This window comes from Antechinus flavipes, chromosome 5 (assembly GCF_016432865.1).
Source record: "Antechinus flavipes isolate AdamAnt ecotype Samford, QLD, Australia chromosome 5, AdamAnt_v2, whole genome shotgun sequence".
In the NCBI taxonomy this organism is placed as follows: Eukaryota; Metazoa; Chordata; class Mammalia; order Dasyuromorphia; family Dasyuridae; genus Antechinus; species Antechinus flavipes.
This window is the reverse complement of record NC_067402.1, coordinates 117,152,170-117,177,380: the sequence shown is the minus strand read 5'-3', so window position 1 is coordinate 117,177,380 and position 25,211 is coordinate 117,152,170. Positions and strand designations below refer to the sequence as shown.

The following is a 25,211-nucleotide window of genomic DNA, read 5'->3' as shown; positions in this document are numbered from 1 at the left end:
GGAAATCAAACCTGAGCTCTTGGTTTTGATGGAAGCAACCGGACAGCAGAAATAAAGTGCAAATGATAACTCTCACATATGTATGTTAAAAGTATAGTACATAATTTCCTTCAAGAATTCTATTACTAGTAAAGAATTACATATATATGATGGAATAGAAGCAATGGAAATCAATGAAGTGTCAGAAATGCAATACTAAAGACAATATATTCCTAGCTTTTGTTGAAGCTTGTATTTAAATGATGTTGTATATATTTATAAATGTGGAATCAACACTTGTCCAAAAAAGGCAATCCACAAAATATTTTAAATAGTTGCAGAAAAACATACAGGAGGGGACACAAACAAATTAACTGTATATATTAAATTGTGCATAATTTCATCATTTATTATTCAATCCTTTTGTTCTTCTTTGCAAATTGAAATATTTGTGTTCATTCTTCTCTAACCTGGAATAGTATTTATGGATTAAATCACTAAGGAAAAAAATAATCCCCATTCCCTGAAAATATAAATATATATATATATATATATATATATATATAGAGAGAGAGAGAGAGAGAGAGAGAGAGAGAGAGAGAGAGAGACATACACACACATATATATGTGTATGTGTGTATATATATACATATAGGCATGTGTGTATATATATATATATATATATATATATATATATATATGTGTGTGTGTGTAAATGTACTGTGTATATGTACATGTGCATATTAGTACTGGAACTCTTTTGCAGGACAGAATTTTCTTCACTAGTGAGTTAGTAAGTGTTAACTTGATTACTCTGTTTAATCTAGCTGGCTCAGATCCCCATACTCCAGAGCAACTTTGACCATATAGCTATGGGTACATTCACCAAAGATGTAAATCATAACCAAAACAAACCTATACATTTGATGTGACTCTCTTTCATGCCCTTCTCTACATTCACCAAAGTTATTCCACTCAAGATGTTGAATTCCTTATCTGAATTATCTTGACATTATATTTCAAATGAAGCATATGGATTTCCATTACTTCTTTTGTTTTCCAGTCATAGACTATACACTTTGTCCTCAAAGATAGTAAAATGATAATATTCCCTTAAATTGCTTCTAGACTTCAAGGATCTAAAGACTTTAGGCTATATAGTAATCCTTAAAGGAAAAAAAAAATATATATATATAATACATTCATTTTATATATATAAAATGCATTATTCATTTTATATATATATATATACACATAAATACATTCATATTTGTATTGTGTGTATGTATGCACAATCTGGGTATGTAACTAGACAGATATTCAAACATTCAGACAGACAATTTTTTTTTTTTTTACACTAAGCTTCCCTACCTCTCCCAGGATAATAATGCAGTAGCCACACATGGGCCCAATTCCACAACTCATTATAATGAGAACTTTGCCCTGTTCTATTTATGACTTAGATTCTATTTAAGCATACTGTTAAATCTCTATTCCAAGATCTTATATCTTAATGATACTTGACTTAGTATTGACACCTGATTGGCTTAGGGTACTACAGCTCAGAACTCCTTAACTCAAGCATTCCACCAATTTCAGCCTCCTCAAGTATGATTACAGATGTGTGCCTTAACAAGAATATAAGCATGATCTTTTTCAAATTAACAGAATGATTTCAGAAAGTCCTGCAGAAACTTATATGAACTGATGCTAAACAAAGTGAGCAGAACTAGGAGAACATTGTACACAACAATGGCTGGATTGAACAATGATCAGTTCTGATGAATATGACTCTTTTCAACAGGGAGAAGATTCAGGCCAGTTCCAATAGTCTTGTGATGGAGAGAGCCATCTGTACCTAGAGAGAGAACTGTGAGGATAAGTGTGAATCACAGTATAATATTTTCACTTTTTTGTTGTTGTTTGCTTGCTTTTCTGTTTTCTGTCTCATTTTTCCCCTTTATGATCCCTTTTCTTGTGCAGTATGATAATTATGGAAATATGTATAGACGAATTGCACATGTTTAACATATATTAGGTTACAGGGGGTGGAGAGAAAGGAGGGACAAAAAATTTGGAACACAAAGTTTTGCAAGGGTAAAAGGTGACAACTATCTATAAATATATTTTGAAAATAAAAAGCTTTAAAAAAGAATAATTTTTCTCTATAAAGACAAACCTATATCCTCTACAAGTATTACTATCATTTAGTATTAATAGTATATGAAGCATAAAATGGGAAGCAATTATGCTGTCACATCACTGAGTTCTTAGAGGGCAGGGCTACTGTATGTTTTATCTCATCAACACTTTTTGATGATAATATTTTGATATGAAGTGGTCATGGAAAGTGTTTGTCCTAGAAAGTGAAACATAATTAAAGAGTTGCATGGGAATAGTTAACATCCACTTACATAAATTAAAACATTTCACATCTACTTAAGTAAAGAATCCTCACAAGACACTTCCTCCAAGCTCACTGTCAATATTTTAGTGAATGTTATGACATTTCAATTCCTACTATGTTTAACTAATTTCTGTTTTATTGTTGTCTAGAATTCAGGGTAAAAGTATGACTTAGATCATTTGATATTTATCTCTCCACTCTCTAGGCAATTGACTTGTTAAGACCACTTAGAAATTTCAAAATGGTAACAGGGTCATAGGGTTTAAAGAGGAAAGGCACCTTTGAAATCACCTAATCCAACATTTTATTTGATGAACAAGAAAATTGAGAACAAGGGAAATCAAACCTGAGCTCTTGGTTTTGATGGAAGCAACCGGACAGCAGAAATAAAGTGCAAATGATAACTCTCACATATGTATGTTAAAAGTATAGTACATAATTTCCTTCAAGAATTCTATTACTAGTAAAGAATTACATATATATGATGGAATAGAAGCAATGGAAATCAATGAAGTGTCAGAAATGCAATACTAAAGACAATATATTCCTAGCTTTTGTTGAAGCTTGTATTTAAATGATGTTGTATATATTTATAAATGTGGAATCAACACTTGTCCAAAAAAGGCAATCCACAAAATATTTTAAATAGTTGCAGAAAAACATACAGGAGGGGACACAAACAAATTAACTGTATATATTAAATTGTGCATAATTTCATCATTTATTATTCAATCCTTTTGTTCTTCTTTGCAAATTGAAATATTTGTGTTCATTCTTCTCTAACCTGGAATAGTATTTATGGATTAAATCACTAAGGAAAAAAATAATCCCCATTCCCTGAAAATATAAATATAAATATATATATATATATATATATATATATATATATAGAGAGAGAGAGAGAGAGAGAGAGAGAGAGAGAGAGAGAGACATACACACACATATATATGTGTATGTGTGTATATATATACATATAGGCATGTGTGTATATATATATATATATATATATATATATATATATATATGTGTGTGTGTGTAAATGTACTGTGTATATGTACATGTGCATATTAGTACTGGAACTCTTTTGCAGGACAGAATTTTCTTCACTAGTGAGTTAGTAAGTGTTAACTTGATTACTCTGTTTAATCTAGCTGGCTCAGATCCCCATATCAGACCAAAGTTAATATCCCATTCAGCTGTCTATCCAAATTCTGTAACTCAAGTTGAACCCCTCATCTCAAACACATACACACTTCTCTAATTGTGGTTCTGGGATAAGTAATCAAATCCACCACCACGCCACTACCACTGTTCTTGGGAAAGGCATATCAAGTGGTCAACTCATCATCTTTGATTGTCACCAAATTATTTCCTTTTCTGGCCACTATTGTTATATGTTGTTTTGTCCTGTTAGAATGCAAGCTATTTAAAATCAGGTCCTGTGTCATGTTTGCATTTTCCACAGTGATTAGTACAGTGGCTGATTTTTTTTCATTCATTCATTTAAAACAGTATGTCAAAAGAAATATCAAAATGGTGTACTAGTAGGTATATCTTTAGAAAAGAATTTTTTACCACAAATGTATTTATATATATATACTTATTGGGAAACAGGTCATCTCTATATGCACTTTTTTTTTCTTCAGAGTGGAAGGGTGGTCCTAAAGGAAATTTCAATGAGAGAAATCTTTTTGTGGCTATAACTCAGCAAAGTACCTGGTGGCACTAAGAATTTAAGTGATTTTTTTAGGGTCACATAGTGAGTATATAGCAGGAATAAGCCTTAAACCCAAATTTTCTAAAATGAGAGCTACGTTATATCATAAAGTTATGGTTCAGTCATTTTTCAGTCTTGTCTGACTCTTTATGACCTCATTTGAGGTTTTCTTGGCAAAGATACTGGAGTGTTTTTCTTCAGCTCATTTTACAAATGAGGAAACTGAGGCAAACAAGGATCATTTAGCTAGTAAACGACTGAGAACTCAGACATATGAGTCTTTCTGAATGCAGACCTGGCACTTTACTGCACTATCTAACTATGATTCCTGGTATCATAGAGAACTGCTCATAGAGAAGTTTCATAGTATCTGCTCATATTATAGCTGCTTATAATGAAGTATCAGAGAGCTGCTGTGATGAAGCCATTACATGTATATATTATCATATTCATTTCAGAAAGGAGGTTACAGAGGTTCAGATAATTGAAATGATCCACCTATTGTTATGCAGCTGGTAAGTAGGAGACCTGGGACTTGTAGCTAGGAGGAGACCTAGATTTAAGTGCAAGGTCCTGTTCTTTCAACCAGAGAGAACATTTCACATTCTACATGAAATGCCATGGGAAGAACATGACAACTAGAGATGCTTTACTAATAGCAATGCTGCCCAAAAAGTAATAATTCTATTAGAAGAAATGTTCTTTTATATTCCCTCTCTTTTGAACATATATATATCCAAGTGCCTACTGAGTTCTTAAACCAGGGCAGACACCTTACTCACTCAGAAGAATTCTCTCCATTTATATTCTGCATTTTTGAGTTACCTTCTTGATTAAACTTTAATGTAATTATAAGAGTTAATAACCTTAAGGGGTAAAATCAGGGTCCATTATAATTTTAAGGTAGATTCAAGAGAATGTGAAACATAACCTGAATAAAATCACTCCTTGTAGCATAAAACTTTTGCCATTACTCACTTTCCTCCCTTTTTAAAAATTTTGCAATTTCAATTGTGACAGAATATCATGGCACTCAAGACTTACAAAAGAAAGGAACTTTAGAAGTCATCTAGACCTATTCTCTCAATTTTACATATTATTCCCTCCTTTTGAGGTGGAAGCTGAGGCTCAGAGAGAGTATTATTCAAAAACAGTTGGGTATTCAGTGGAAAAGGCAGAGCTTGAAAGTAGGTCTTTTTATATCTAATTTGAGACTCCCATGTCAAATCCTAATACTCTATTTCTTGTAATAGGCCTTGCCAGAGCACCAAAATTTTGACTTTAGTAATATGCCTTATTGCACTTATTGACTCTATTCCTCACTTTGTACAAAACAAAAGGGTACCTTTTTCTTAGCTTTCTTTGTACATATGTTTATATACATATGCACATGCAAATCTCCCCAACTAAGCCTTGAGACAAAAATTCATACATGAGACAATTAGTGGCTCAGTGGATAGAATCCTGGTCCTGAGGTCAGGAAGAACTGGGGTATAATTCAGCCTCAAAGAATTTTAGTTATGTGACTTTGGGCAAACCACTTAATTTCTATCTGCATCAGTTTCCTCAAGTGTAAAATTATAAAAAAAATAGTACCTACCTCTCAGAATTGTGGGAATCAATTAAGCTACTATTTTCACCCCATACTAGGTTGGAATTAATAGAAGCAACCAGGAAGACCTGAATTCAAAACCTATTTCATATATTTACTATGTGAGCTGCAGCAAATCATTTAACTTCTTTCAGTTTCAATTTCCTCATGAGTAAAATGTGTATAATAATACCACCTATGTCACTGGTTTGTTGGAAAGATTAAGTAACATAATGTGTAAAGTACTTTGCAAGCACTATGCAAAAATAAATTATTGTTACTAATTGACTTCTTCTTATTTTAGGCACTTTTAAAACAGAATCTAATAGCCCAATATAGGCTCTCTCTCTTAGTGATCCAAGCAAAAAATGTCCTAATATACTAAATGTGATTAGATCTTACAGAAACCACAAGTTTCTTCCCTGTTCCATAAAGGAGAAGATGTTTTCTTCAGGAGAAAACATAAATACAAGTAAAATCCTATTTCAACAAAACACTAATCCAAAAGGTTTTTTTCAAATCAATAATGTACAAATGGCTCAGTATACAACTTATAATTTGGTAATATACTACAACCAAAAAACCTATACATCATAAGGGTTGAATTAAGAACATTATTATGAAAACCCTCTACCTCGGAAGTGAGTATCTATTGCCAGTCTTACAAAGGAAGAAAATATAAGATTAACTTATCTCTATCACCATACTTAAAGAGTCTATATTCCTAACTTATCATCTATATAGATTTTTAAGTTATCTCCATTTTTAATAAGCTGTGAATAAATGAGGTTGACTGTAAGTTTATTTATAACACAATTCTGCTGCTCATGATTCAAGATTAGATCATTTTTTAACAATCCATTAAAGAATGACCTATTAAATAAAAACTGAATAGTATTGCTCCATTTTATAGTAAACATCCATTTTGATCACACTCAGGCATATGAACAGCAGACTTAGGCATTCCTTAAAGATGTTTTTAACTTTCTTCCTATGCATTTTCTCCCTTAGTGATCTCCTCTACTTTCACATCTTTTTCTGCCACCTTTATATAAATGATTCCTGAATCTCCATTGACATCCTACCCTCTCTCCCAAGGCTTGGTATTGCATTTCTGCCCCAATGTGACTCTTCATGACACCATCTGGGATTTCTTGGAAGGGATACTATATTGGTTGGTCATTTTCCTTTCCAGGTCATTTTATAGATGGAGAAATGAAAACAAACAAGGTCAAATGACTTGCCCAAGGACATACAGCTAGAGGTAAGTATCTGGGGTCAGGTTTGAACTCAAAGTGAATCTTTCTAACTTCTAATCCAGCATTCTCTCCACTGTATCATTTAACTGAGCCATTAGGGACTAATAGTGGTTTCTAGACAATCATATCTTTTTCAGAAAGTGTCTCTCAGGAGTAATACATGCATCTGAATATTTGAAATGTAAAAGGAAGTGGTTGACCATAATATATTCTAATCATTATAACAAAATTCATTCCAAGTATGTAGAATTAAAAAAAAAAAAGATCAAGAACCTCCAAAGTGATAATGTAAAAAAGATAAGGAAGAAGAAAGTCCAAAAGTACCAAATAGCAAGATGAGTTACAAAGCAATAATCATTTAAATGAATTGGTACTTTATTTGGGCAAGGAAGGGAAAGAAGAAAGGTCCAACAGTGGAATATATCAGAACCAAGCAAATGTAATTTGATAAAAATTGCTGGAACAACTGAAAAGAAGTCTGGCAAAAATTTGGTAATCTCTAAGTGTATATAACACATACAGATATACAGATACATATATATATATATGCATATATATATATATACATGCACATATACACACATGCACACCTATTAAAGTCTAATGCAGCTAAAATTTAAAAGGATAAAGGAAGTAACTGGGAAAATATATACAATAAATTTATAAATTTAATTGATAAAGTTTTAATGCAAAATATATTGAGAATCAATTCAAATGCATACAACTAATGGAAATTTCAAAACAGATAAAACCAAAAAATATGAATTGGCAATTTTCAAAGGAAAAAAAATTAAACAATCAAAACCCACATAAAATACTCTATATCAAAAAAAAAAAAGAGAGAGAGAGAGAAAATTCCAGCCTATTCCATTATAATTGTCTGAATTATCACTGCATTAGAGTTAGTTAAGATGAAACCACTTGTGAAATTCATAAACTTTATAGATTTGATATTATGAGTATTGTTTAATACATTTATAATGATAGAACCTTAATATGGAGTCACTTGAGCTATGTGGTCCTAATCTAATAGAAAAATTTAGGTAAAATAGACAGCTTTTTTTTTTTTATTCCATCATTAACCCTGGGTCAGATAGATAAGCCTACAGCTTTTCATGGGATGAACTCTTGAACTCTTAGCTTACTGCATGAACTTTCATTCAGGTCTAGTTTTGATAAGATAACTTTTCTACTCTTGATCTGATTAAGAAAGATCCATTAAACATCTGACACACATTTCCTGTTCTCAGCCATGCCAATTATTAGGGTAAATACTCTTGCCACTTGTCCCCAAGTTTGAATGTATTCCTTTCCCCAATTATCTCCATCACCCTCAGAATAGGATGATTTTCTTGTATGCAGAAATATTATGTATAATATTGCCACTCTATATGTGTATGTATAGCTTCATTACTCTGCTTACTATATTGAATAACAATAAAGATCAGGACTGTATCATTTTCCTGAGTAGCAATTTGCTAGAAAATGCAAACCTTGGTATTTGCTTTAACTTCAGCCTAAGAGGCCAAATAAAACCACTTTAATCCAGACATCCCTTATTTTATTTGCATAGTTCAATAGCAGAGCTATTGCTGTTTCAGTTCCTGAGATTCCTGGGAGAATAAATATTATGTTTACTAATATAAATATGTGAAACACTATATGTGATTTTGCAACCACTTTTAAAAATAAATCATTTAAAATAAGGCTTCAAATTGTCAATCAATCAATCAATAAACATTTATTTAGTGCCTACCATGTATTGGTCAACTATGCTAAGAACTGGGAATAAAAAATGGACAAAAGACAGTTCTTGATCTCAAGGAGTTTACAACCTAATGAAGATGGGGCAGCTAGGTGGCTCAGTGTGTAGAACACCCAGCCCTGAAGTCAGGAGGACCTGAGTTCAAATTTGGCCTCAGACACTTAACACTTCCTAAACTGTGTGACCTTGGGCAAGTCACTTAACCCCAATTGCCTCAGAAAAAACCAACAACAAACAATCTAAAGAAGACAAATAACAATATACTAACAATCTATGTCTGGGATAAATAGAAAACTATTAACAGAGGGATAGCACTAGAAAACGAATAAGGAAATCCTTCTTGTAAATGATAGGATTTTAGCTAGATTTGAAGGTAAATCAGGGAAAGGAGGCATAAATGAAGAGTTTCTAGAGTTTATTAAGCAATTTCTTGATTAAAGTTACAAAACTAATAGATGGTTCACACCAGACTGAACTCAGATCCACTTATTCTAAATCCAGGTCTGTTTCCTCTTCAAGAAGATCTTCTGGTCTTAACTCCATCCCCAAACCTTTGTTCTGCATTCAATATTTCTGGTAACTCACCTGTGTTTCTGTGTAATCTATCCAGTATGCCTCTTTCTTCCTATGAGGAAGCCTTCTGATAGTAGATGTAGGAAAATAATTCCATAATTCCTTCCTTCCTTCTTTCTTTCCTTCCTTCCTCCCTTCTATTTGTCCTTCCCTTTCTCTCTCTCTATCCCCTTCCCTCACTCCTTCTTTCATCCTATCCTTTATCCCTCCTTTTCTCCTTCCTCCCTTCGTTTCTTCCTAAGAGTAGATAGACTCATAAAGAAAGAGATAAAACCATGGACAAAGTTAATAAGGACAAAGGTGAGGCAGAAAATGAGATGCAGTGACTAGGAGGAGAAATTATAGCAAGTTATGAAGGAACAGCAACAACAAAAACAGTACCAAGAATTCTTATCAAGTAGCTGGGATTTCTTTGATCTCCTGAGATTGGTCTTTTTGGAAGACTAGCCTTCTCTTTGTCCCTTCCCTTCGAGAAATATTGAACTACAAGCATCCTAAGGCTAGACCTTCCCTTACGACTCCATCTCCACCAGGGCCAGATTCCAGCTTCAGCTTTATCTTTGACACTCCTCTCCCTTTCATTTCTGGAGTCTATGTTTGAGATCATCTTTTGATAAAGGGAACTGGGAGCACTCTCCAGTGCTCCAGCAAACTCTTTCTCTTTTTGATAAAGAAAATACTCTCTAGCAATGGGAAAATCTTTGATTCCATACAAGACATGTAGTATTAATATTTCATCACCTCCAAAGCAGATCTAGCATAAAGAATTAACACAAGTGCTTTCTCAGATTCTTGAAAAAAAATCTAACTTCCTCATCTATAGCATCTATTTTTCTTTTGACAAACCCTAGCTTGTGAAATTTATAGAAAAAAGCAGTTAGTTATGAGGGTCACCATAATATTAACTTCAAAAGGCTGCTCCTTTTATTTTTCATTTGACTTATTCTTCTAGATTAAAAACATGGTGAAAATTTATAAAGGGGTGACTAGCACAAAACTTATCAAGCAATCTTTGTCTGAAATGTATCATGAAGCATACTATTTTAGTCTAACTTTTATAGAAATGCTGCTGAAAGAGATACAGATTGAGTTTCTATTCATAAACATATTTGACTGATACCCATTTGTAAATTAATTGGATTTAAAAGGTATCATTCCCTATGTCAGCACCTTCATAATAATGCAATGGAGACAGCTCCATGGAGTTCAGGATTTTGCTCTCTTTCAGGTAATGAGTTATAATATAATCGTTTTTAAAACTATCAATTTTAAAAGAAGAAAATGAGTCATGGAATTTAGTAAAATTATCCATATTGCTTCTATGTTATAGGCAAATATAATTAATATTTCAGTGAGCCCATTTCACTAATGTGGATATTGCCTCATACTCTTGGACCATGATGGACTCATGCTCTGTAATTTTGTGCATTGATAGTCTGTATCTTCTCTACAGGACTCATCTAATATTCTAAGAGAAGGCAGAAGGATCCTCTAGATTATTTGATATTAGGTAAGGGGCCCTCTCCCTCTGTTATCCCTCACTTTTGTTACATGACCAGTCTGTCTCCTTTTTCACTCACTGTAACTTAGAAGAGGGAATAAATGCTTAATTATTGTAACTGTAAATGTGAATGGAATGAAATCTTACATAAAGCAGAAGTAGACAGAAGAATGAATTAAAAACCACAATCCTACAATATATTGTTTACAAGAATCACATTTTGAAGCACAGATACATACACAGACTAAATAAAAACCTGAAAGATTTCATGAGCTGATACAAAATGAAGTGAGCAGAAACAGAATACTGTAGACAGTGATAGAAGTATTGTATATTGAAGAATCATGAATGACTTGGCTATTCTCAGCAATACAATGATCCAAAACAATCCCAAAGAATGAATGATGAAAAATGTTATCCACTTCCAAAGAAAAAAACTGATATTATCTGAATACAGGCTGAAGCATATTATTTTTCTTTTTTTCTTTCTTTTTATTCTCACATAAAATGACTAATATGAAAATGTTTTACATAATTACGCATGTTTCACTTAGATTGCTCACCATCTCAAGGAGGCAGTAACAGAGAGAAGAATAGAATTTGGAACTCAAAACTTGAAAAAAAAGAAGAATGTTAATTGTTTTATATGTAATTGTCGAAGTGATGAAATAGAATTTAAAATAGAAAAATAAAATAAAATGAAAGTTTTCCATTTTTCAATAGATATGTAGTCAAAGAACAGTTACTGTTTTCAAAGGAATTACAAATTGTTGATACACACATGGAAAATTGCTGTAAAGAACTGCATCATAAAAGTATCCAATAAAAATGCAAATTAGAAGAACTCTAAGCTTTCATCCTCACACTGAGAAAATTGGCAATGATAAAAGGTTCAAAAATCAAGTTAAAAGGGGTTGTGGGAAGATAAGCACATTAATACACTGTAATCAGTACTGTATATTAGTTAACCATTCCATAAAACAATTTGGAATAATGTGCTGCAGGTTACTAAATCATTAATATTTTTTGATATAGGAATCCTTCTACCAAGTACCTTCTCCAACATGGTTAAAGGCAAAAATTCATGCCCTGTGGATGCCAAAATATTCATAGAATCACTTTTCATGATAGCAAAGAGCTTGAAATTAAGTGGGTATCTATCAACTGAGTAATAAGCGAACAAACCAAAATATGCCAGTGCAATGTTATATTATCAAGAAATGTGTGTGAGAATGTAAGAAATAAGTGTGAGGAATTCACATAAACACAATGACTTATATGAACTGATATAGAGTAAAATAATCAGAACCAGTAGAACATAATGACTATAATAATGTAAATGAAAGAATTTTTTTTTTAAATGGCCACTATACTACACAATTGTGCATCCAAATAAGAGATGAGCAAGTATTTCTCTTTTACTGATGTCTGTATCAGGCCTTTGTTCCTCTCTAATTTCTTTTGGTTTTGGTTTCTTTGAATTCTTCATCTTTTTTCAATATATCTCTCTTCTTGTCTTCCTGTCATTAACCTCCTTTGTTCGCATAATTTTTTTTCATGATTACAACATTTAAGTTGTAATGGGCTGAGGCTTGAGTTGATGCACTGAGGTCCCAAGCACATGAGGCTAAATAGTAATTGGACCATACTCTATCAATATATAAGCTTGGAGAAAGAATGGCCCCCGCCTACTCTTTGTGCAAGTCCTGATGTGTTGTATAGGAAATGACGACTCTGGTGGGTGGAGGCAGGGGAGTGAAAAAGGAAGGGGAGGAGAGCTCAGCCCTCCCTTGCTCTGTTAGCTGATTTCCTGTCGCAGCTGCCCATATTGCTATTGCAATCTTTCTTGCCTATATTTGCTATCGCAATCTTTATTCACCTCTTCACTTGAATAAAGACTGAAGATTTTTTCCCTTAACCTGAGTTCCTGACTCCGGCTGATTTAAAATACGCGGTCGTTACATAAGTAGTCCAAAAAGAGGTAAAACAATCTAAGAAGTAGTTTATCTAGTTAAGCTAATTTCTCCTTTTTATAAGAAAAAAATCTTTGCATGCAAGTATTTGGCTTTTTTTAGAGTGAGCAATGGATAATTTAATCCTACGAATATGATAATTGTCCACTAAAAGATGTTGGAAAACAGAAGATTTTTATTTCACTGGATATAAAATGCATAACAGCCAAAATAAGAAGATTCCAGGTTCATGAAACACTTGAAATGCAAATATGAGTATTGAATTAACTTATTCCCCTTGAGACAAGGGCTAACTGAGGTTAAATAGTCACAATAATATGAAACTTTAACATTTTTTAAAATAATACATTTCTGATTTTCTAATTAAAAATATTATGTGTACTTATTCAATCTCCACTGATTCTCTCAGTATTCATAAAAAGGGAATTCCTTTTTATAAAGAGTTTCATATAAATCCTATTAAAATAATATAGCATATTTGGTTTAATACCAGTAAGAGGCAAAAGATTTAGCATGTTACCTGGAGCAAAAAATAGAAATATTTTTAAAGTTCTGCTTGGATTTTAAATTGAAGATGACCTTGTGCTTTTATGGGGTTGGGGGAGGTTGGCAGCTAAGGTCACTTGAGTATATTATGATGGACAGTCATGCTCTGTGCCTGGCTTGGAGGCACTTCTGTTACATGGATTAGTGCCAACCAGAAAGCAACAGACAGTACAGGACAGTCTATCATTTCATTAGTAAATAATAGCCAAAGTCATTGGAAGCAACTGCTACAACTTTCACCAAACTAATGGTTCCTCAAGAAAGTGAGTTGGACTCTTCCAATCAAAAATGAGAAATACTCAAAATATCCTATTTTGTATCTATCACTTGTGGCAACTACAGAAGCAAGGCTCACTGTGTCTCACCAGGGGGCAAATTCCATCAGCAGCATTTCCACAGCAGTGTTTTATAGAATACAGGTTACTTCCAGTGATAAGATAGCACACTGATAATGAACTTCCCAATTTCCCCTCTAAACAATGAGGAAAAACCACCTGAGAACTGATGGAGGAGCAGAGAATAGCTTATCAGCACAGTAGGAAACAACTGTCTCACTGCTGTCAGAGGAGAATATGATCTAAGAACAGTCCCAACAAGCCTCACAGAAGAAGGCTTCCAGCAAGGTTCCAAGATTGAGGCAATCCAACAGCAATGAGGGATCCTTCTATAAGCCAGCAGCCCCCGTAAGCAAGTAAGAATTCTGCATAATAAGTACCATTGATAATGTCCTCATTTCTCAAATGAATTCTCAAAAACTATGCTCAAAGGGCTATAAAACTGTGTATACCATTTGATGTAGCAATACTTCTGATAGGTCTATAGCCCAACAATATCCAAAAAGGGAAAAGGACCTATTTATACAAAAATATTTATAGCAGCTCTTTTTGTGATGGAAAAAAAAAAAAGAAAATTAAAAGGATTTCCATCAATTGGGGAATGGCTAAACAAGCTGTGGTATGTGATTATAAAGGAATATAATTGTTCTTAAGGGAATGACAAGCAGGATAATTTCAGAAAAAACCTGGAAAGACTTAAATGAACTGATACATAGTGAAATGAATAGAACAAGAGAATGTCATACACAGTAACAGCAATATTGTTCAGTGAAAAACTATGAATGACTTAGCTATTCTCTACAATATGATAATCCAAAACAATCCCAAAGGACTAATAACAAAACATCACATCTGCCTCCAGAGAAAGAACTGATATTGATTGAATACAGACTGAAACATGCTATTTTTCATTATTTCTTTCAATTTTTTTTCTTTTATGCAAGTTTTCTTATACAAATTTACTAAAATGTAAATGTTTTATATAATTGCATATGTATAACCTATATCTTTTTGTTAACATCTCACATAAGGGGAGAGTGAGAGGGGAAAGAAGGATAGAATTTGGGATTCAAAACTTGATATAAAAACATTTTTAATGGAAAAAAGGGATATAGATTTTAGCTTCAAATCAGCTGAATTACTAAATAGAAAATGAGACAGAAGACTGGAAGTCTGGCACAGACTATGCAACATCTTAATTTGCAGATACAAACTCCAAATCACTCACCTTTCTCAAGGCAATCTTGTGTTTAAGATGTTCAGAATCGCTTTCAAAACAGTGTCTACAATTGCCTTTCTAATAATGGTATGAACAAAACATTTTCAAAAAAATTTAATCTGTTGTCAATAGTCCTATATAAGCTCTTCAAGTTATTTCTGAAATAGCAATTTTAAGTAGAATAGTTTGATTGACAGGGACTTATTTTTAGCTTTTGCTTGTTTCAGGAGCAGCTTAATGGCAGCATTAAAAAATATGCTTGAGATTTGAAAGCAGGTGGAAAAACTCACACTTCTGATTAAAAAGAGAATTCTTTCTAATCCTGTGCTTTCCACTGTGTCTGAAAGTGTCCTATATATAGGGAAGAAAAAACACACCCTGTCACTTCAGAAATGTAAAAAAAAAAAAAAAAAAAAAGACAAATAAATAAATGTGTGTGTAACTTACCATTAAAGTTTACAGCCCGAATATAACTAAGGAGCTCTTTACCATCAATTGTACTCATTCGTGGACAAAGACCAATATAGCCAGGACAGAGATCTTTGTGCATATTGTGAAGGGCATAAGCCATGGAATATACTGCATCGATTACAAACTGGACTTTCCCTTCTTGCTCATAGGAGGAATCCCGGGCAATTCGTTCTAATCCTGTAAGAGAGAAGGAAGGAAATAGAAGAGAGGGATGAAAAACAAAATCTGCTTATTTTATTTTTAATCTATTTATTCACATAGTATAAAGTATTCACTACAAATAAAGAGAAAAAAGCATAGCTCCAGCTTCCAGCATTTTTAGAATACTTGTTGAGATATGCCTAATTTACCACATTTTACTTCTAAATACTATGGAACTAGACTGAGCCAGGCTTTCCGAATTGTATTTTGAATTATTACTTTGACAATATGGGGAAAATATTGGAAGGGGGAAAGGTCACAAGGAAATAACAAAGATAGAGAAACTATATACTTCTGTGCCAAGCTTAACAAATTCAGAATATTTTGTGTTTTGTAATTACATAATATTTTGTCTATGACCTGACCTTTTAAGTAAAATGGGTTGGCTGTCTCATTCTTCTTAACCATATCTGCTCCATTAATATCATTTAATTAGTATGCTCAAAATATGGTCATTTTTCTCAAATTGATTCTTATTTTGAATATGCCATTTTTGGAGACATTTCCCCCAACCCTGGATCTTATAATGGAATATTTCACTAAGTGAACCCTCTTTATCTTTAGAAGAATCAGCCAATTTACTTTCTTCTCACACTCAATTTTCCATTTTAATTTTCCATTAAAGACATGTAGATCTGTCAAAGTTAGTGTCACATAGAATAATTGTATTCATATGAAGGCATATTCAATGCTTAGAGTTGACATAGGAGATTGCTTTTGGTTTGGAAATTACCATTTTATAAGTGAAAGAAATATAATTTTAGAGGAAGAAGGTGTTATAGAGGTGATTTACTGACTTTACTAATAGGGAAACCGAGGCTTAGAGAAATGAAACGAATTACCACATAGTGACAGAATCGGAACCAGAAACCAGATTTTTAAAAAATTTTCAGTCCAGCATTATTTTAATTACATGGTATAAACTTTTTAATCACAGAAACAAATGTAGAACTTTCAAGGTACCCAGTTTAATGATTGAGGAAAAAAGCCACATATTCATGCCTAGGCAAATGTCCATTAACTATTAGCTAAAATTAAAATTTGTAACAACATTCTCCTACATATTCACATTTTACAATACAGGAGTTATTTCATGTGCAGAGACACAAAAGAAACTTTTGTACTTTCCCCATTTGTACCATTGTTGTAAATATATTTTCTAAAAAGTCCAAATAAAAGAGGGATCCTATGCACAAGGCATACTTTTCTAGGTGCTCCTAATGCTCGATGGCCAAGCTACATGAAATCTCAAGAAACTAAAAAAAAATTATTCATAAAATCCATAGCCAATGATAGAAGATAATAGAGCAATCCCCAAAGAAAAAGTCAAATGTATGAAATCATAATGCCCAAATAATGATATGTACCTAAATGAGAAAATCATTAAAATCATTAGCACACATACATGGGACAAATGCTGTGGCAGGGATCAAAATAAGTTAAGAAGAAAACAAAATCACACTTAGGAAACTGTACAAAATCACACTTAGGAAACTGTACAATGTTTTCACTCTAACAAAATTTATTTAAGTGGTTACTATGTATCAGGTACTAAGCTAAGTGTTAGGGATTCAAAGGTACTAACTGAATAAGGAGTTTACATTCTACTATTGAAAGACAAATGTGTTCAAATACTTACACAAACATACATACATATGTGTATACACATATGTAGGTATGTGTGTGTATGTGTATAATAGCTTCCCTTCTTTTTCTTATGTTAACAATTTGGGCAATGAGGGTTGGGGGATGTCTGAAAATATTTTATTGTGGAAATAACATCTACATTGAGATAAGAAAGAAATTAAGACTTCTGAAAGGTAGAAATGAGTATGGAGTATATCCTACTTATAATGAATGACCAGTGCAAATGCAGATTTGGCAGATGGAATATTGGATAAACCAAGAAGTATATTTTACAAAGAATGTGTGATTCAAAAGGGGAATGACATAAACTAAATCTAGAATGATAGATGGGAAACAGGAAAATGGGAAGATTCATGGAAGGAATAAATGGCCATCAACATATTAACAATACAGATTTATATACAAGTTTTATAAAAGAGAGTATCAATAACTTGTTTGATTAGAAAAGTTAGTAGATTTATTATATAGAAAAAAATTGTTTCATATATTGTCATTGTCAAAGAATTCAACACAAAGTATTTATACTTAGGCTAAGCCACAGAAAGCACAGGGGGATGGAAAGGCAACAGGCATTTATTAAGTGCTTAATATATGTTAATCATCCTTAAGTGGTAAATAATTATCATCTCATTTGATTCTCACAATAACTCTGTGAGGATGAGGCAACTATTTCCCCCACTTTATAATGAAGAAACTGAGACAGAGAGGATTTATATGACTTATCCAGGATAAATTGGCTAAGAAATGTCTGAGATCAAATTCATACTCAGGTCTTCCTGACACCAGGCCCAGTGTTGTATAGAGGGCTCCATCTTGACAGAACTATATCCAAAGTTTTTACAACATTTTTTGAATTTGAAAGATTTGAGATCTATTGGACTCCACAACATGACAAATAATTTTTAATAGGATATTAAAAGAATCAGAGGGAAACATCCAGTATATTGGAGAAATCCTTTATGGATAATTTACTAAAAAATAAGAACATGGGCAAAGCCAAAAGGGCAAAGAAAAGGTTGGAATTCGATTAAACTCTCCAAAATCCCCCTTCAAATAACTTTAAATAATGCCTTAAAATGAATGATAGAGCAGCAGCACTTATTAAAGGATGGAGAAAAACAATTTTTAGCCTAAGATAACTTAAGTTGATGAGAAAAGTCTGTCACAGAATGAGAGTGGAGTGCAATCCAGTGTAGGCAGTGCCCCAAAAAGACAGCAGCAGGTCTTGGAGCTGCTGAATCTATAGCAGTTTGGAAAATAGAATTAGCACAAAGATAGTCAAGCCACATTGAAAGAATAAAACTTTATAGGTCCTCATAAGGACAGCTGCACAAAAAGTCCTAAAGGTTGGGATAGTGCCCCTCTCCATTCTAGGAGGAAAGTCCGATTTTAACTTAAAGTTAAAAGTTAAAAAAAAATTAAACCGGGTAAATAAGCAAACAAATAAAAAAATTAGCCATAGATAATGATTATAGTGACAGGAAAGATCAAAACACAAACTCAGAAGAAGACAACAAAATAAATACTGTTATATCTAAAGACAAATAAAAACACAAATTGATTTCAGGCTCAAAAAGAAATTGTGAAAGCATTAAAATAGATTTTAAAAATCAAATAAGAGAGGTAGAGAAAAAAATTGGAAGAATGAGTGAGTCAAAAGCTTAGTAAAGGAGGTACAAAAATACAGAAGAAAATAACACGAAGAAAATAAAACGGAATGGGAGAATTGTAGAAAGATGGTGGAATAAGCTGGCAAATTTCAAGCTCTCTGATTTCCCCTACAAATAAAACAAATTTGTGCCTCAAGGTGAACAGAAACTGGTGAAAAACCAAGAAGACGTGGAGCAGAACAGGAGTCTTTATGACAGGACACCATAAGATCTGAAGAAAGACCTTAAGTCAGGATTAATCTGTCTGAAGTGCTAACTCTGCAGAAATATCAGGTATCTGATTCCTCTAGCTAGCTGAGTATGGCTGGAGTCTCAGCAGGAACTACAGACAATTTCACCTCCTGGACTGTTTGTGGAGTTGGAGTTTGAATCAGGGAAGATGGAGTGAGGGGAAGATAGAGTGAACCTCAGCTGATTGGTAATGCCAGACTCAGTTATGAGGCCGAGATACAGCACTGGGCAAGAAGGAACCAGCAACAGGTAAACTTCCAAGTCAAGAAGAAAATATAACAAGCATCTAAAAAGAAACAATTCAAATACCATGGAGCTGCAGTCAGGATAACACAAAGTTTAGCAGCTTCTATATTAAAGTATTAGAGGGTTCAGAATATGATAATATGGAGGGCAAAGGAGTTAGGAGTATTGTCAAGAATTGCCTACCAATAAAACTGAGCTTAATCCTGCTAGAGGAAAAATGAATATTTAATGAAACTGAAGTAAGAATTCTTGATGAAGACCAGAGCAAATAGAGAATTTGACTTCTAATACAAGATTCAAGAGAATCATAAAAAAGTAAATTTCTCTGCTTAAGGCCTCCTTCTTAAATATATAAAGAATTGAGTCAAATTTATAAAAATTAACCATTCTTCAATAGATAAGTGGTCAAAGGATACAAATAGACAGTTTTCAAATAAAATAATGAAATCTAACTATAGTCATATGAAACAAAATGCTCTAAATCCTTACTGATTAGAGAAATGCAAAATCTTTAATGCACCATTCCATATTTCTCAGATTTACTCATTTTATAGAAAAGGAAAATGATAAATGCTGAAGTTTTCCCAGCTGGGGAAATGAGTAAACAACAGAAAAATAGAAAGTTACTATGGTGACAAGGAAGATCAAAAAATACAATCAAAAGAAGAAAACAAAATCAAAACTCCTGCATCCAAAGAATTGGTCTCGGGTATAAAAAAGCTCAAAAGAAATTTTAAAAATCAGTTAAGAGAGAAAAAGGAAAAATTAGAAAAAAAATTGAGAGCAGTACAAAATGAAATACAAAAAGTTAATGAAGAGAAGAATGCCTTAAAAATAAAATTGACCAAATGTTTTTTTTTTAAATCTTACATTCTTCTCTTTTTTTTTTTTTAAATTTTATTTTATTTAATAATAACTTTGTATTGACAGAATCCATGCCAGGATAATTTTTACACGACATTATCCCTTGCAATCACTTATGTTTCGTTTTTTCCCCTCCCTCCCTCCCTCCTCCCCCCCCCAGGATGGCAAGCAGTCCTATATATGTTAATTATGTTGCAGTATATCCTAGATACAATACATATTTGCAGAACCGAACAGTTCTCTTGTTGCACAGGGAGAATTGGATTCAGAAGGTAAAAATAACTCGGGAAGAAAATCAAAAATGCAAATAGTTCACATTCATTTCCCAGTATTCCTTCTTTGGGTGTAGCTGTTTCTGTCCATCATTTCTCCAATGAAACTCAGTTAAGTCTCTTTGTCAGAGAAATCCACTTCCATCAGAATACATCCTCATACAATATCGTTGTCGAAGTGTATAATGATCTCCTGGTTCTGCTCATCTCACTTAGCATCAGTCCATGTAGGTCTCTCCAAGCCTCTCTGTATTCATCCTGCTGGTCATTCCTTACAGAGCAATAATATTCCATAACATTCATATACCACAAAAATTGACCAAATGTTGAAGGAAGTACTAAAGCTAAATGAAGAAACAATTCCTTAAAAATTAGATTTAAACAAATGGAGTAAAAACAAAAAAGAAAAAGAAAATAATGAAATATCTCATTGGAAAAACAACTGACTCCACTATTTGACAAAAATTGCTGGGAAAATTGGAAATTAGTATGGCAGAAACTAGGCATTGACCCACACTTAACACCGTACACCAAGATAAGGTCAAAATGGGTTCATGACCTACGCATAAAGAATGAGATTATAAATAAATTGGAAGACATAGGATAGTTTACCTCTCAGACCTGTGGAAGAGGGAGGAATTTATGACCAAAGAAGAACTAGAGATCACTATTGACCACAAAATAGAAAATTTTGATTATATCAAATTGAAAAGTTTTTGTACAAACAAAACAAATGCAGACAAGATTAGAAGGGAAACAATAAACTGGGAAAACATTTTTACAATCAAAGGTTCTGATAAAGGCCTCATGTCCAAAATATATAGAAAATTGACTCTAATTTATAAGAAATCAAATCATTCTCCAATTGATAAATGGTCAAAGGATATGAACAGACAATTCTCAGATGAAGAAATTGAAACTATTTATAGACATATGAAAATATGCTCCAAATCATTATTAATCAGAGAAATGCAAATTAAGACAACTTTGAGATACCACTACACACCTGTCAGATTGGCTAGAGTGACAGGGAAAGATAATGTGGAATTTTGGAGGGGATGTGGGAAAACAGGGACACTGATACATTGTTGGTGGAATTGTGAACACATCCAGCCATGCTGGAGAGCAATTTGGAACTATGCTCAAAAAGTTATCAAACTGTGCCTACTCTTTGATCCAGCAGTATCTCTACTGGGCTTATACCCCAAAGAGATACTAAAGAAGGGAAAGGGACCCGTATGTGCCAAAATGTTTGTGGCAGCCCTGTTTGTAGTGGCTAGAAGCTGGAAAATGAATGGATGCCCATCAATTGGAGAATGGTTGAGTAAATTATGGTATATGAACGTTATGGAATATTATTGTTCTGTAAGGAATGACCAGTAGGATGAATACAGAGAGGACTGGTGAGACTTACATGAACTGATGCTAAGTGAAATGAGCAGAACCAGGAGATCATTATATACCTCAACAACAATACTGTTTGAGGATGTATTCTGATGGAAGTGGATCTCTTTGATAAAAAGAGCTAATTCAGTTTCAATTGATCAAAGATGGGCAGAATCAGCTACACCCAAAGAAAGAACACTGGGAAATGAATATAAACTGCTTGCATTTTTGTTTTTCTTTCTGGATTATTTATACCTTCTGAATTCAATTCTCCCCGTGCAACAAGAAAACTGTTCGGTTCTGCACACATATATTGTATCCAGGATATACTGTAACCTATTCAACATGTAAAGGATTGCTTGCCATCTGGGGGAGGGGGTGGAGGGAGATAGGGGAAAAATTGGAACAGAAGTGAATGCAAGGGATAATGCTGTAAAAAATTACCCTGGCATGGGTTCTATCAATAAAAAGTTATTAGAAAAAAAAAAGGAAAAACAACTGACTAGGAAAATAAATTCAGAAGAGATCTTTTTAAAATTATTGGTCTACCTGAAAATCATGCTCAAAGGGAAGCTGTTTGATCTTTCCTACTTTGACAACCACATGAACCAAGCTTCTGAACAAAGTTTGACAAAATGAAAGCTCTCCAGCTCAAGATAGATTGAAGGACTTTAAGAAAAGTCATTTCCATGGAGGTGAAAATAGTGTTCAGCTCACTTCAGTTCAGATAGTTTCTGGGAAAGACAGTGAAAGGGTCTTAGTCACAGCAGATCAGCAACTGAGACCCTGGTGCTGACTCGGTTGCAGAGCAGACCAGTGGGGCAGCCTCGAGACCAAGTGCAGAAGGCACCAGCCTGGGAAACCAGGCTGTTGTCTGGAGAGACAAAGTTGATATATCCCCCACTATGAGAAGAACATCAAACACAAGGGGCCCTTTGTGCTCAAAGCCAAGGCTCAGAGTGATACAAGAATCTTGGGACAACATCCCCATGCCCTAGAAGCAGAGTTCAACTTTAAAAGTCACACAATAGAAAAAGAAGAAACCAAATGAGCAAGAAACAAAAAAGAATATTTTATCATAGAAAGTTACAATCGTGACAGGGAAGACCAAAACACCACCTTAGAAAGGGACAAAATGTCCATAGGTGAAATCTCAAAGGGTGATATGAATTGGTCTCAAGCCCAAAGAGGCTTCTTGTAAGCACTTATAAAAGATATAAAAGATTTTAAAAGACAAATAAAAGAAGTAGAAGAAAAAATTGAGAAAAAAGTGAGGTATGTAAGAGAGAGTCCTTGGAAAGGGAAGGACAAAAATTGATTGAAGCAAACAATTCTTTAAAAAATACAATTGGCCAAATGCAAAGAAAAAAAAATCACTGAAGAAAACACCAAATTGAAAAGGAGAATTAATCAAATGGAAAAAGAGATACAAAAGCTAACTGAAGAAAATCCATACATTAAAAGCAAGAACCAAGCAAATGGAATTTGACAACTTCTACAGAACAAAGATTGTAGAGCCTAAAATGCCATATTCCAGAAAGCAAAAAATCTGGAGTTACAACCAATAATAATTAACTAATTAGCAAGACTGAGCATCATCTTTCAGGGTAGGAGATGTATATTTGATGAAATAAGGGGCTAGCAATCATTTCTATTGAAAAGACCAGAACTGAAAAGAAAATTTAATCTTCAAACAGAGGACTCAATAAAGCTATAGAAAGGTAAACAGGAAAGGAAAAAAAAATATTATTTAGGGATTAAACTGTTTACATTCCTGGATGGGAAAATGATACATGTAATTCTTGAGAACTATATTTTTATTAGAGCCGTTTGAGTGGGTATCATAGACAAGGGTAGCTAGGTGGTGCAGTGGATTGAGCACCAGCTCTGAAGTCAGGAGGATCTGAGTTCAAATCTAGTTTCAGACACTTAACACTTCCTGGCTGCTGTGTGACCATAGGCAAGTCACTTAACCCCACTTGCCTCAAAAAAAAATGTCCATAATTCATATTATGAATGCAAATATTGACTCTGATGTAATGATGTTAAAGAAAAAAACCTTAAAGGATGGGGAAAGGATTGTACTGAGAAAAAGAGGAAAGGAGAGATAAAATGGAATAAATTAGATCACCTGAAGAGACACAAAAGACCCATTATAAAAAAGGGAGGAGAGGGAGGAGAATGAGTATTGTCTGAAATTTAATCTCATCCCTCAAAAGGGAGATCAAAAACACATGATCAAAAAAAAGAGTATAGATGTCATCTTTCAAGAAATTATCAAAGAAAGCTATCCTGAATTCTAGAACCAGTGAGTAAAATAAAAATGAAAAGAATCTATTGATTACCTCCTTAGATTCCCAAAATTAAAACTCTCAAGAATCTCATAGCCAAATCCCCAAACTCCCAGATCAAAGAAAAAATATTGCAAGCATCCAGAAAGAAGCAATTCAAGTATAGTAGAGCCACAGTCAGCATAACACCAGATTTCGCAGTTTCCACATTAAACAAACTAGAGAGCTTGGAATATAACATTCCAGAGAGCAATGAAGGTAGGATTACAACCAAGAATTACTAGCAAAATTTGAGTATAATACTTCAGGAGAAAAGATGGAAATTCAATGTAACACAGGATTTTCAAACATTCGAAATTATGAGTTAATTGCAAAATTTGATTTTCAAATATAGGAGTCTGGAGAAGCATAAGGAGGTAATCAGGAAAGTGATATTATAGGGCATTTAACAAGGTTTATGTATTGATATTCCTACATGGGAGGATGATATCTGAAACATATTAGAACTTTTTCATTATTATGGCAGTTAGGAGTATATATAGACAGAGCACAGGCATGAAAGGATAATAAATTTAAAAAAAAATGAGTAAGACAGGAATGTACTGAGAGAAAGGGAAACAGAAAAGTAGAAGGATGTAAATTATCTGTCATAAAAAAAGAGGCAAGAAAAAAGCTTTTAAAATGAAGGAGAGGAGGGGGAGAAGTTGGTGAGTGAATTAAACTTACTCTCATCATAACTGACTCAATGAGGAAATAACATATACACTTAAAATGCGTATAGAGCCAAGATGGTAAAATAAAATCAGGAAGCTGCTCAAGCTCTCCCAGTTTCCCTTGAAAACTACATGAACTCAATTGTGGTATATGAAGGTAGTGCCATCTGCATTCAGAAAAAGATCTAAGGAGACTGAATGTAAATCAACACATGCTATGTTCACTTCTTCTTTTTTTTTTTTTTAAATCTCTTCCATGGTTTTTCCCTTTTGCTCTGATTTTTCTCTCCTGACATGATTCATAAAGCAATTTGTATTAAAAATAAACAAACAAAATAAACCTTAAAAAAATTT

The 25,211-nt window shown here is 33.3% G+C and overlaps 1 protein-coding gene across 2 annotated transcripts in view; it reads right to left on the bottom strand.

Moving 5' to 3' along the window:
* The window catches only part of GRM8 (glutamate metabotropic receptor 8), a 945,046-nt gene that overhangs the window by 347,326 nt on the left and 572,509 nt on the right, over nucleotides 1-25,211 (bottom strand). For both annotated transcript variants that reach the window (XM_051962591.1, XM_051962592.1), the window contains exon 7: nucleotides 15,313-15,513. In XM_051962591.1, the coding sequence (XP_051818551.1) occupies nucleotides 15,313-15,513 (201 nt within the window). The remainder of the gene's footprint in view (nucleotides 1-15,312; nucleotides 15,514-25,211) is intronic.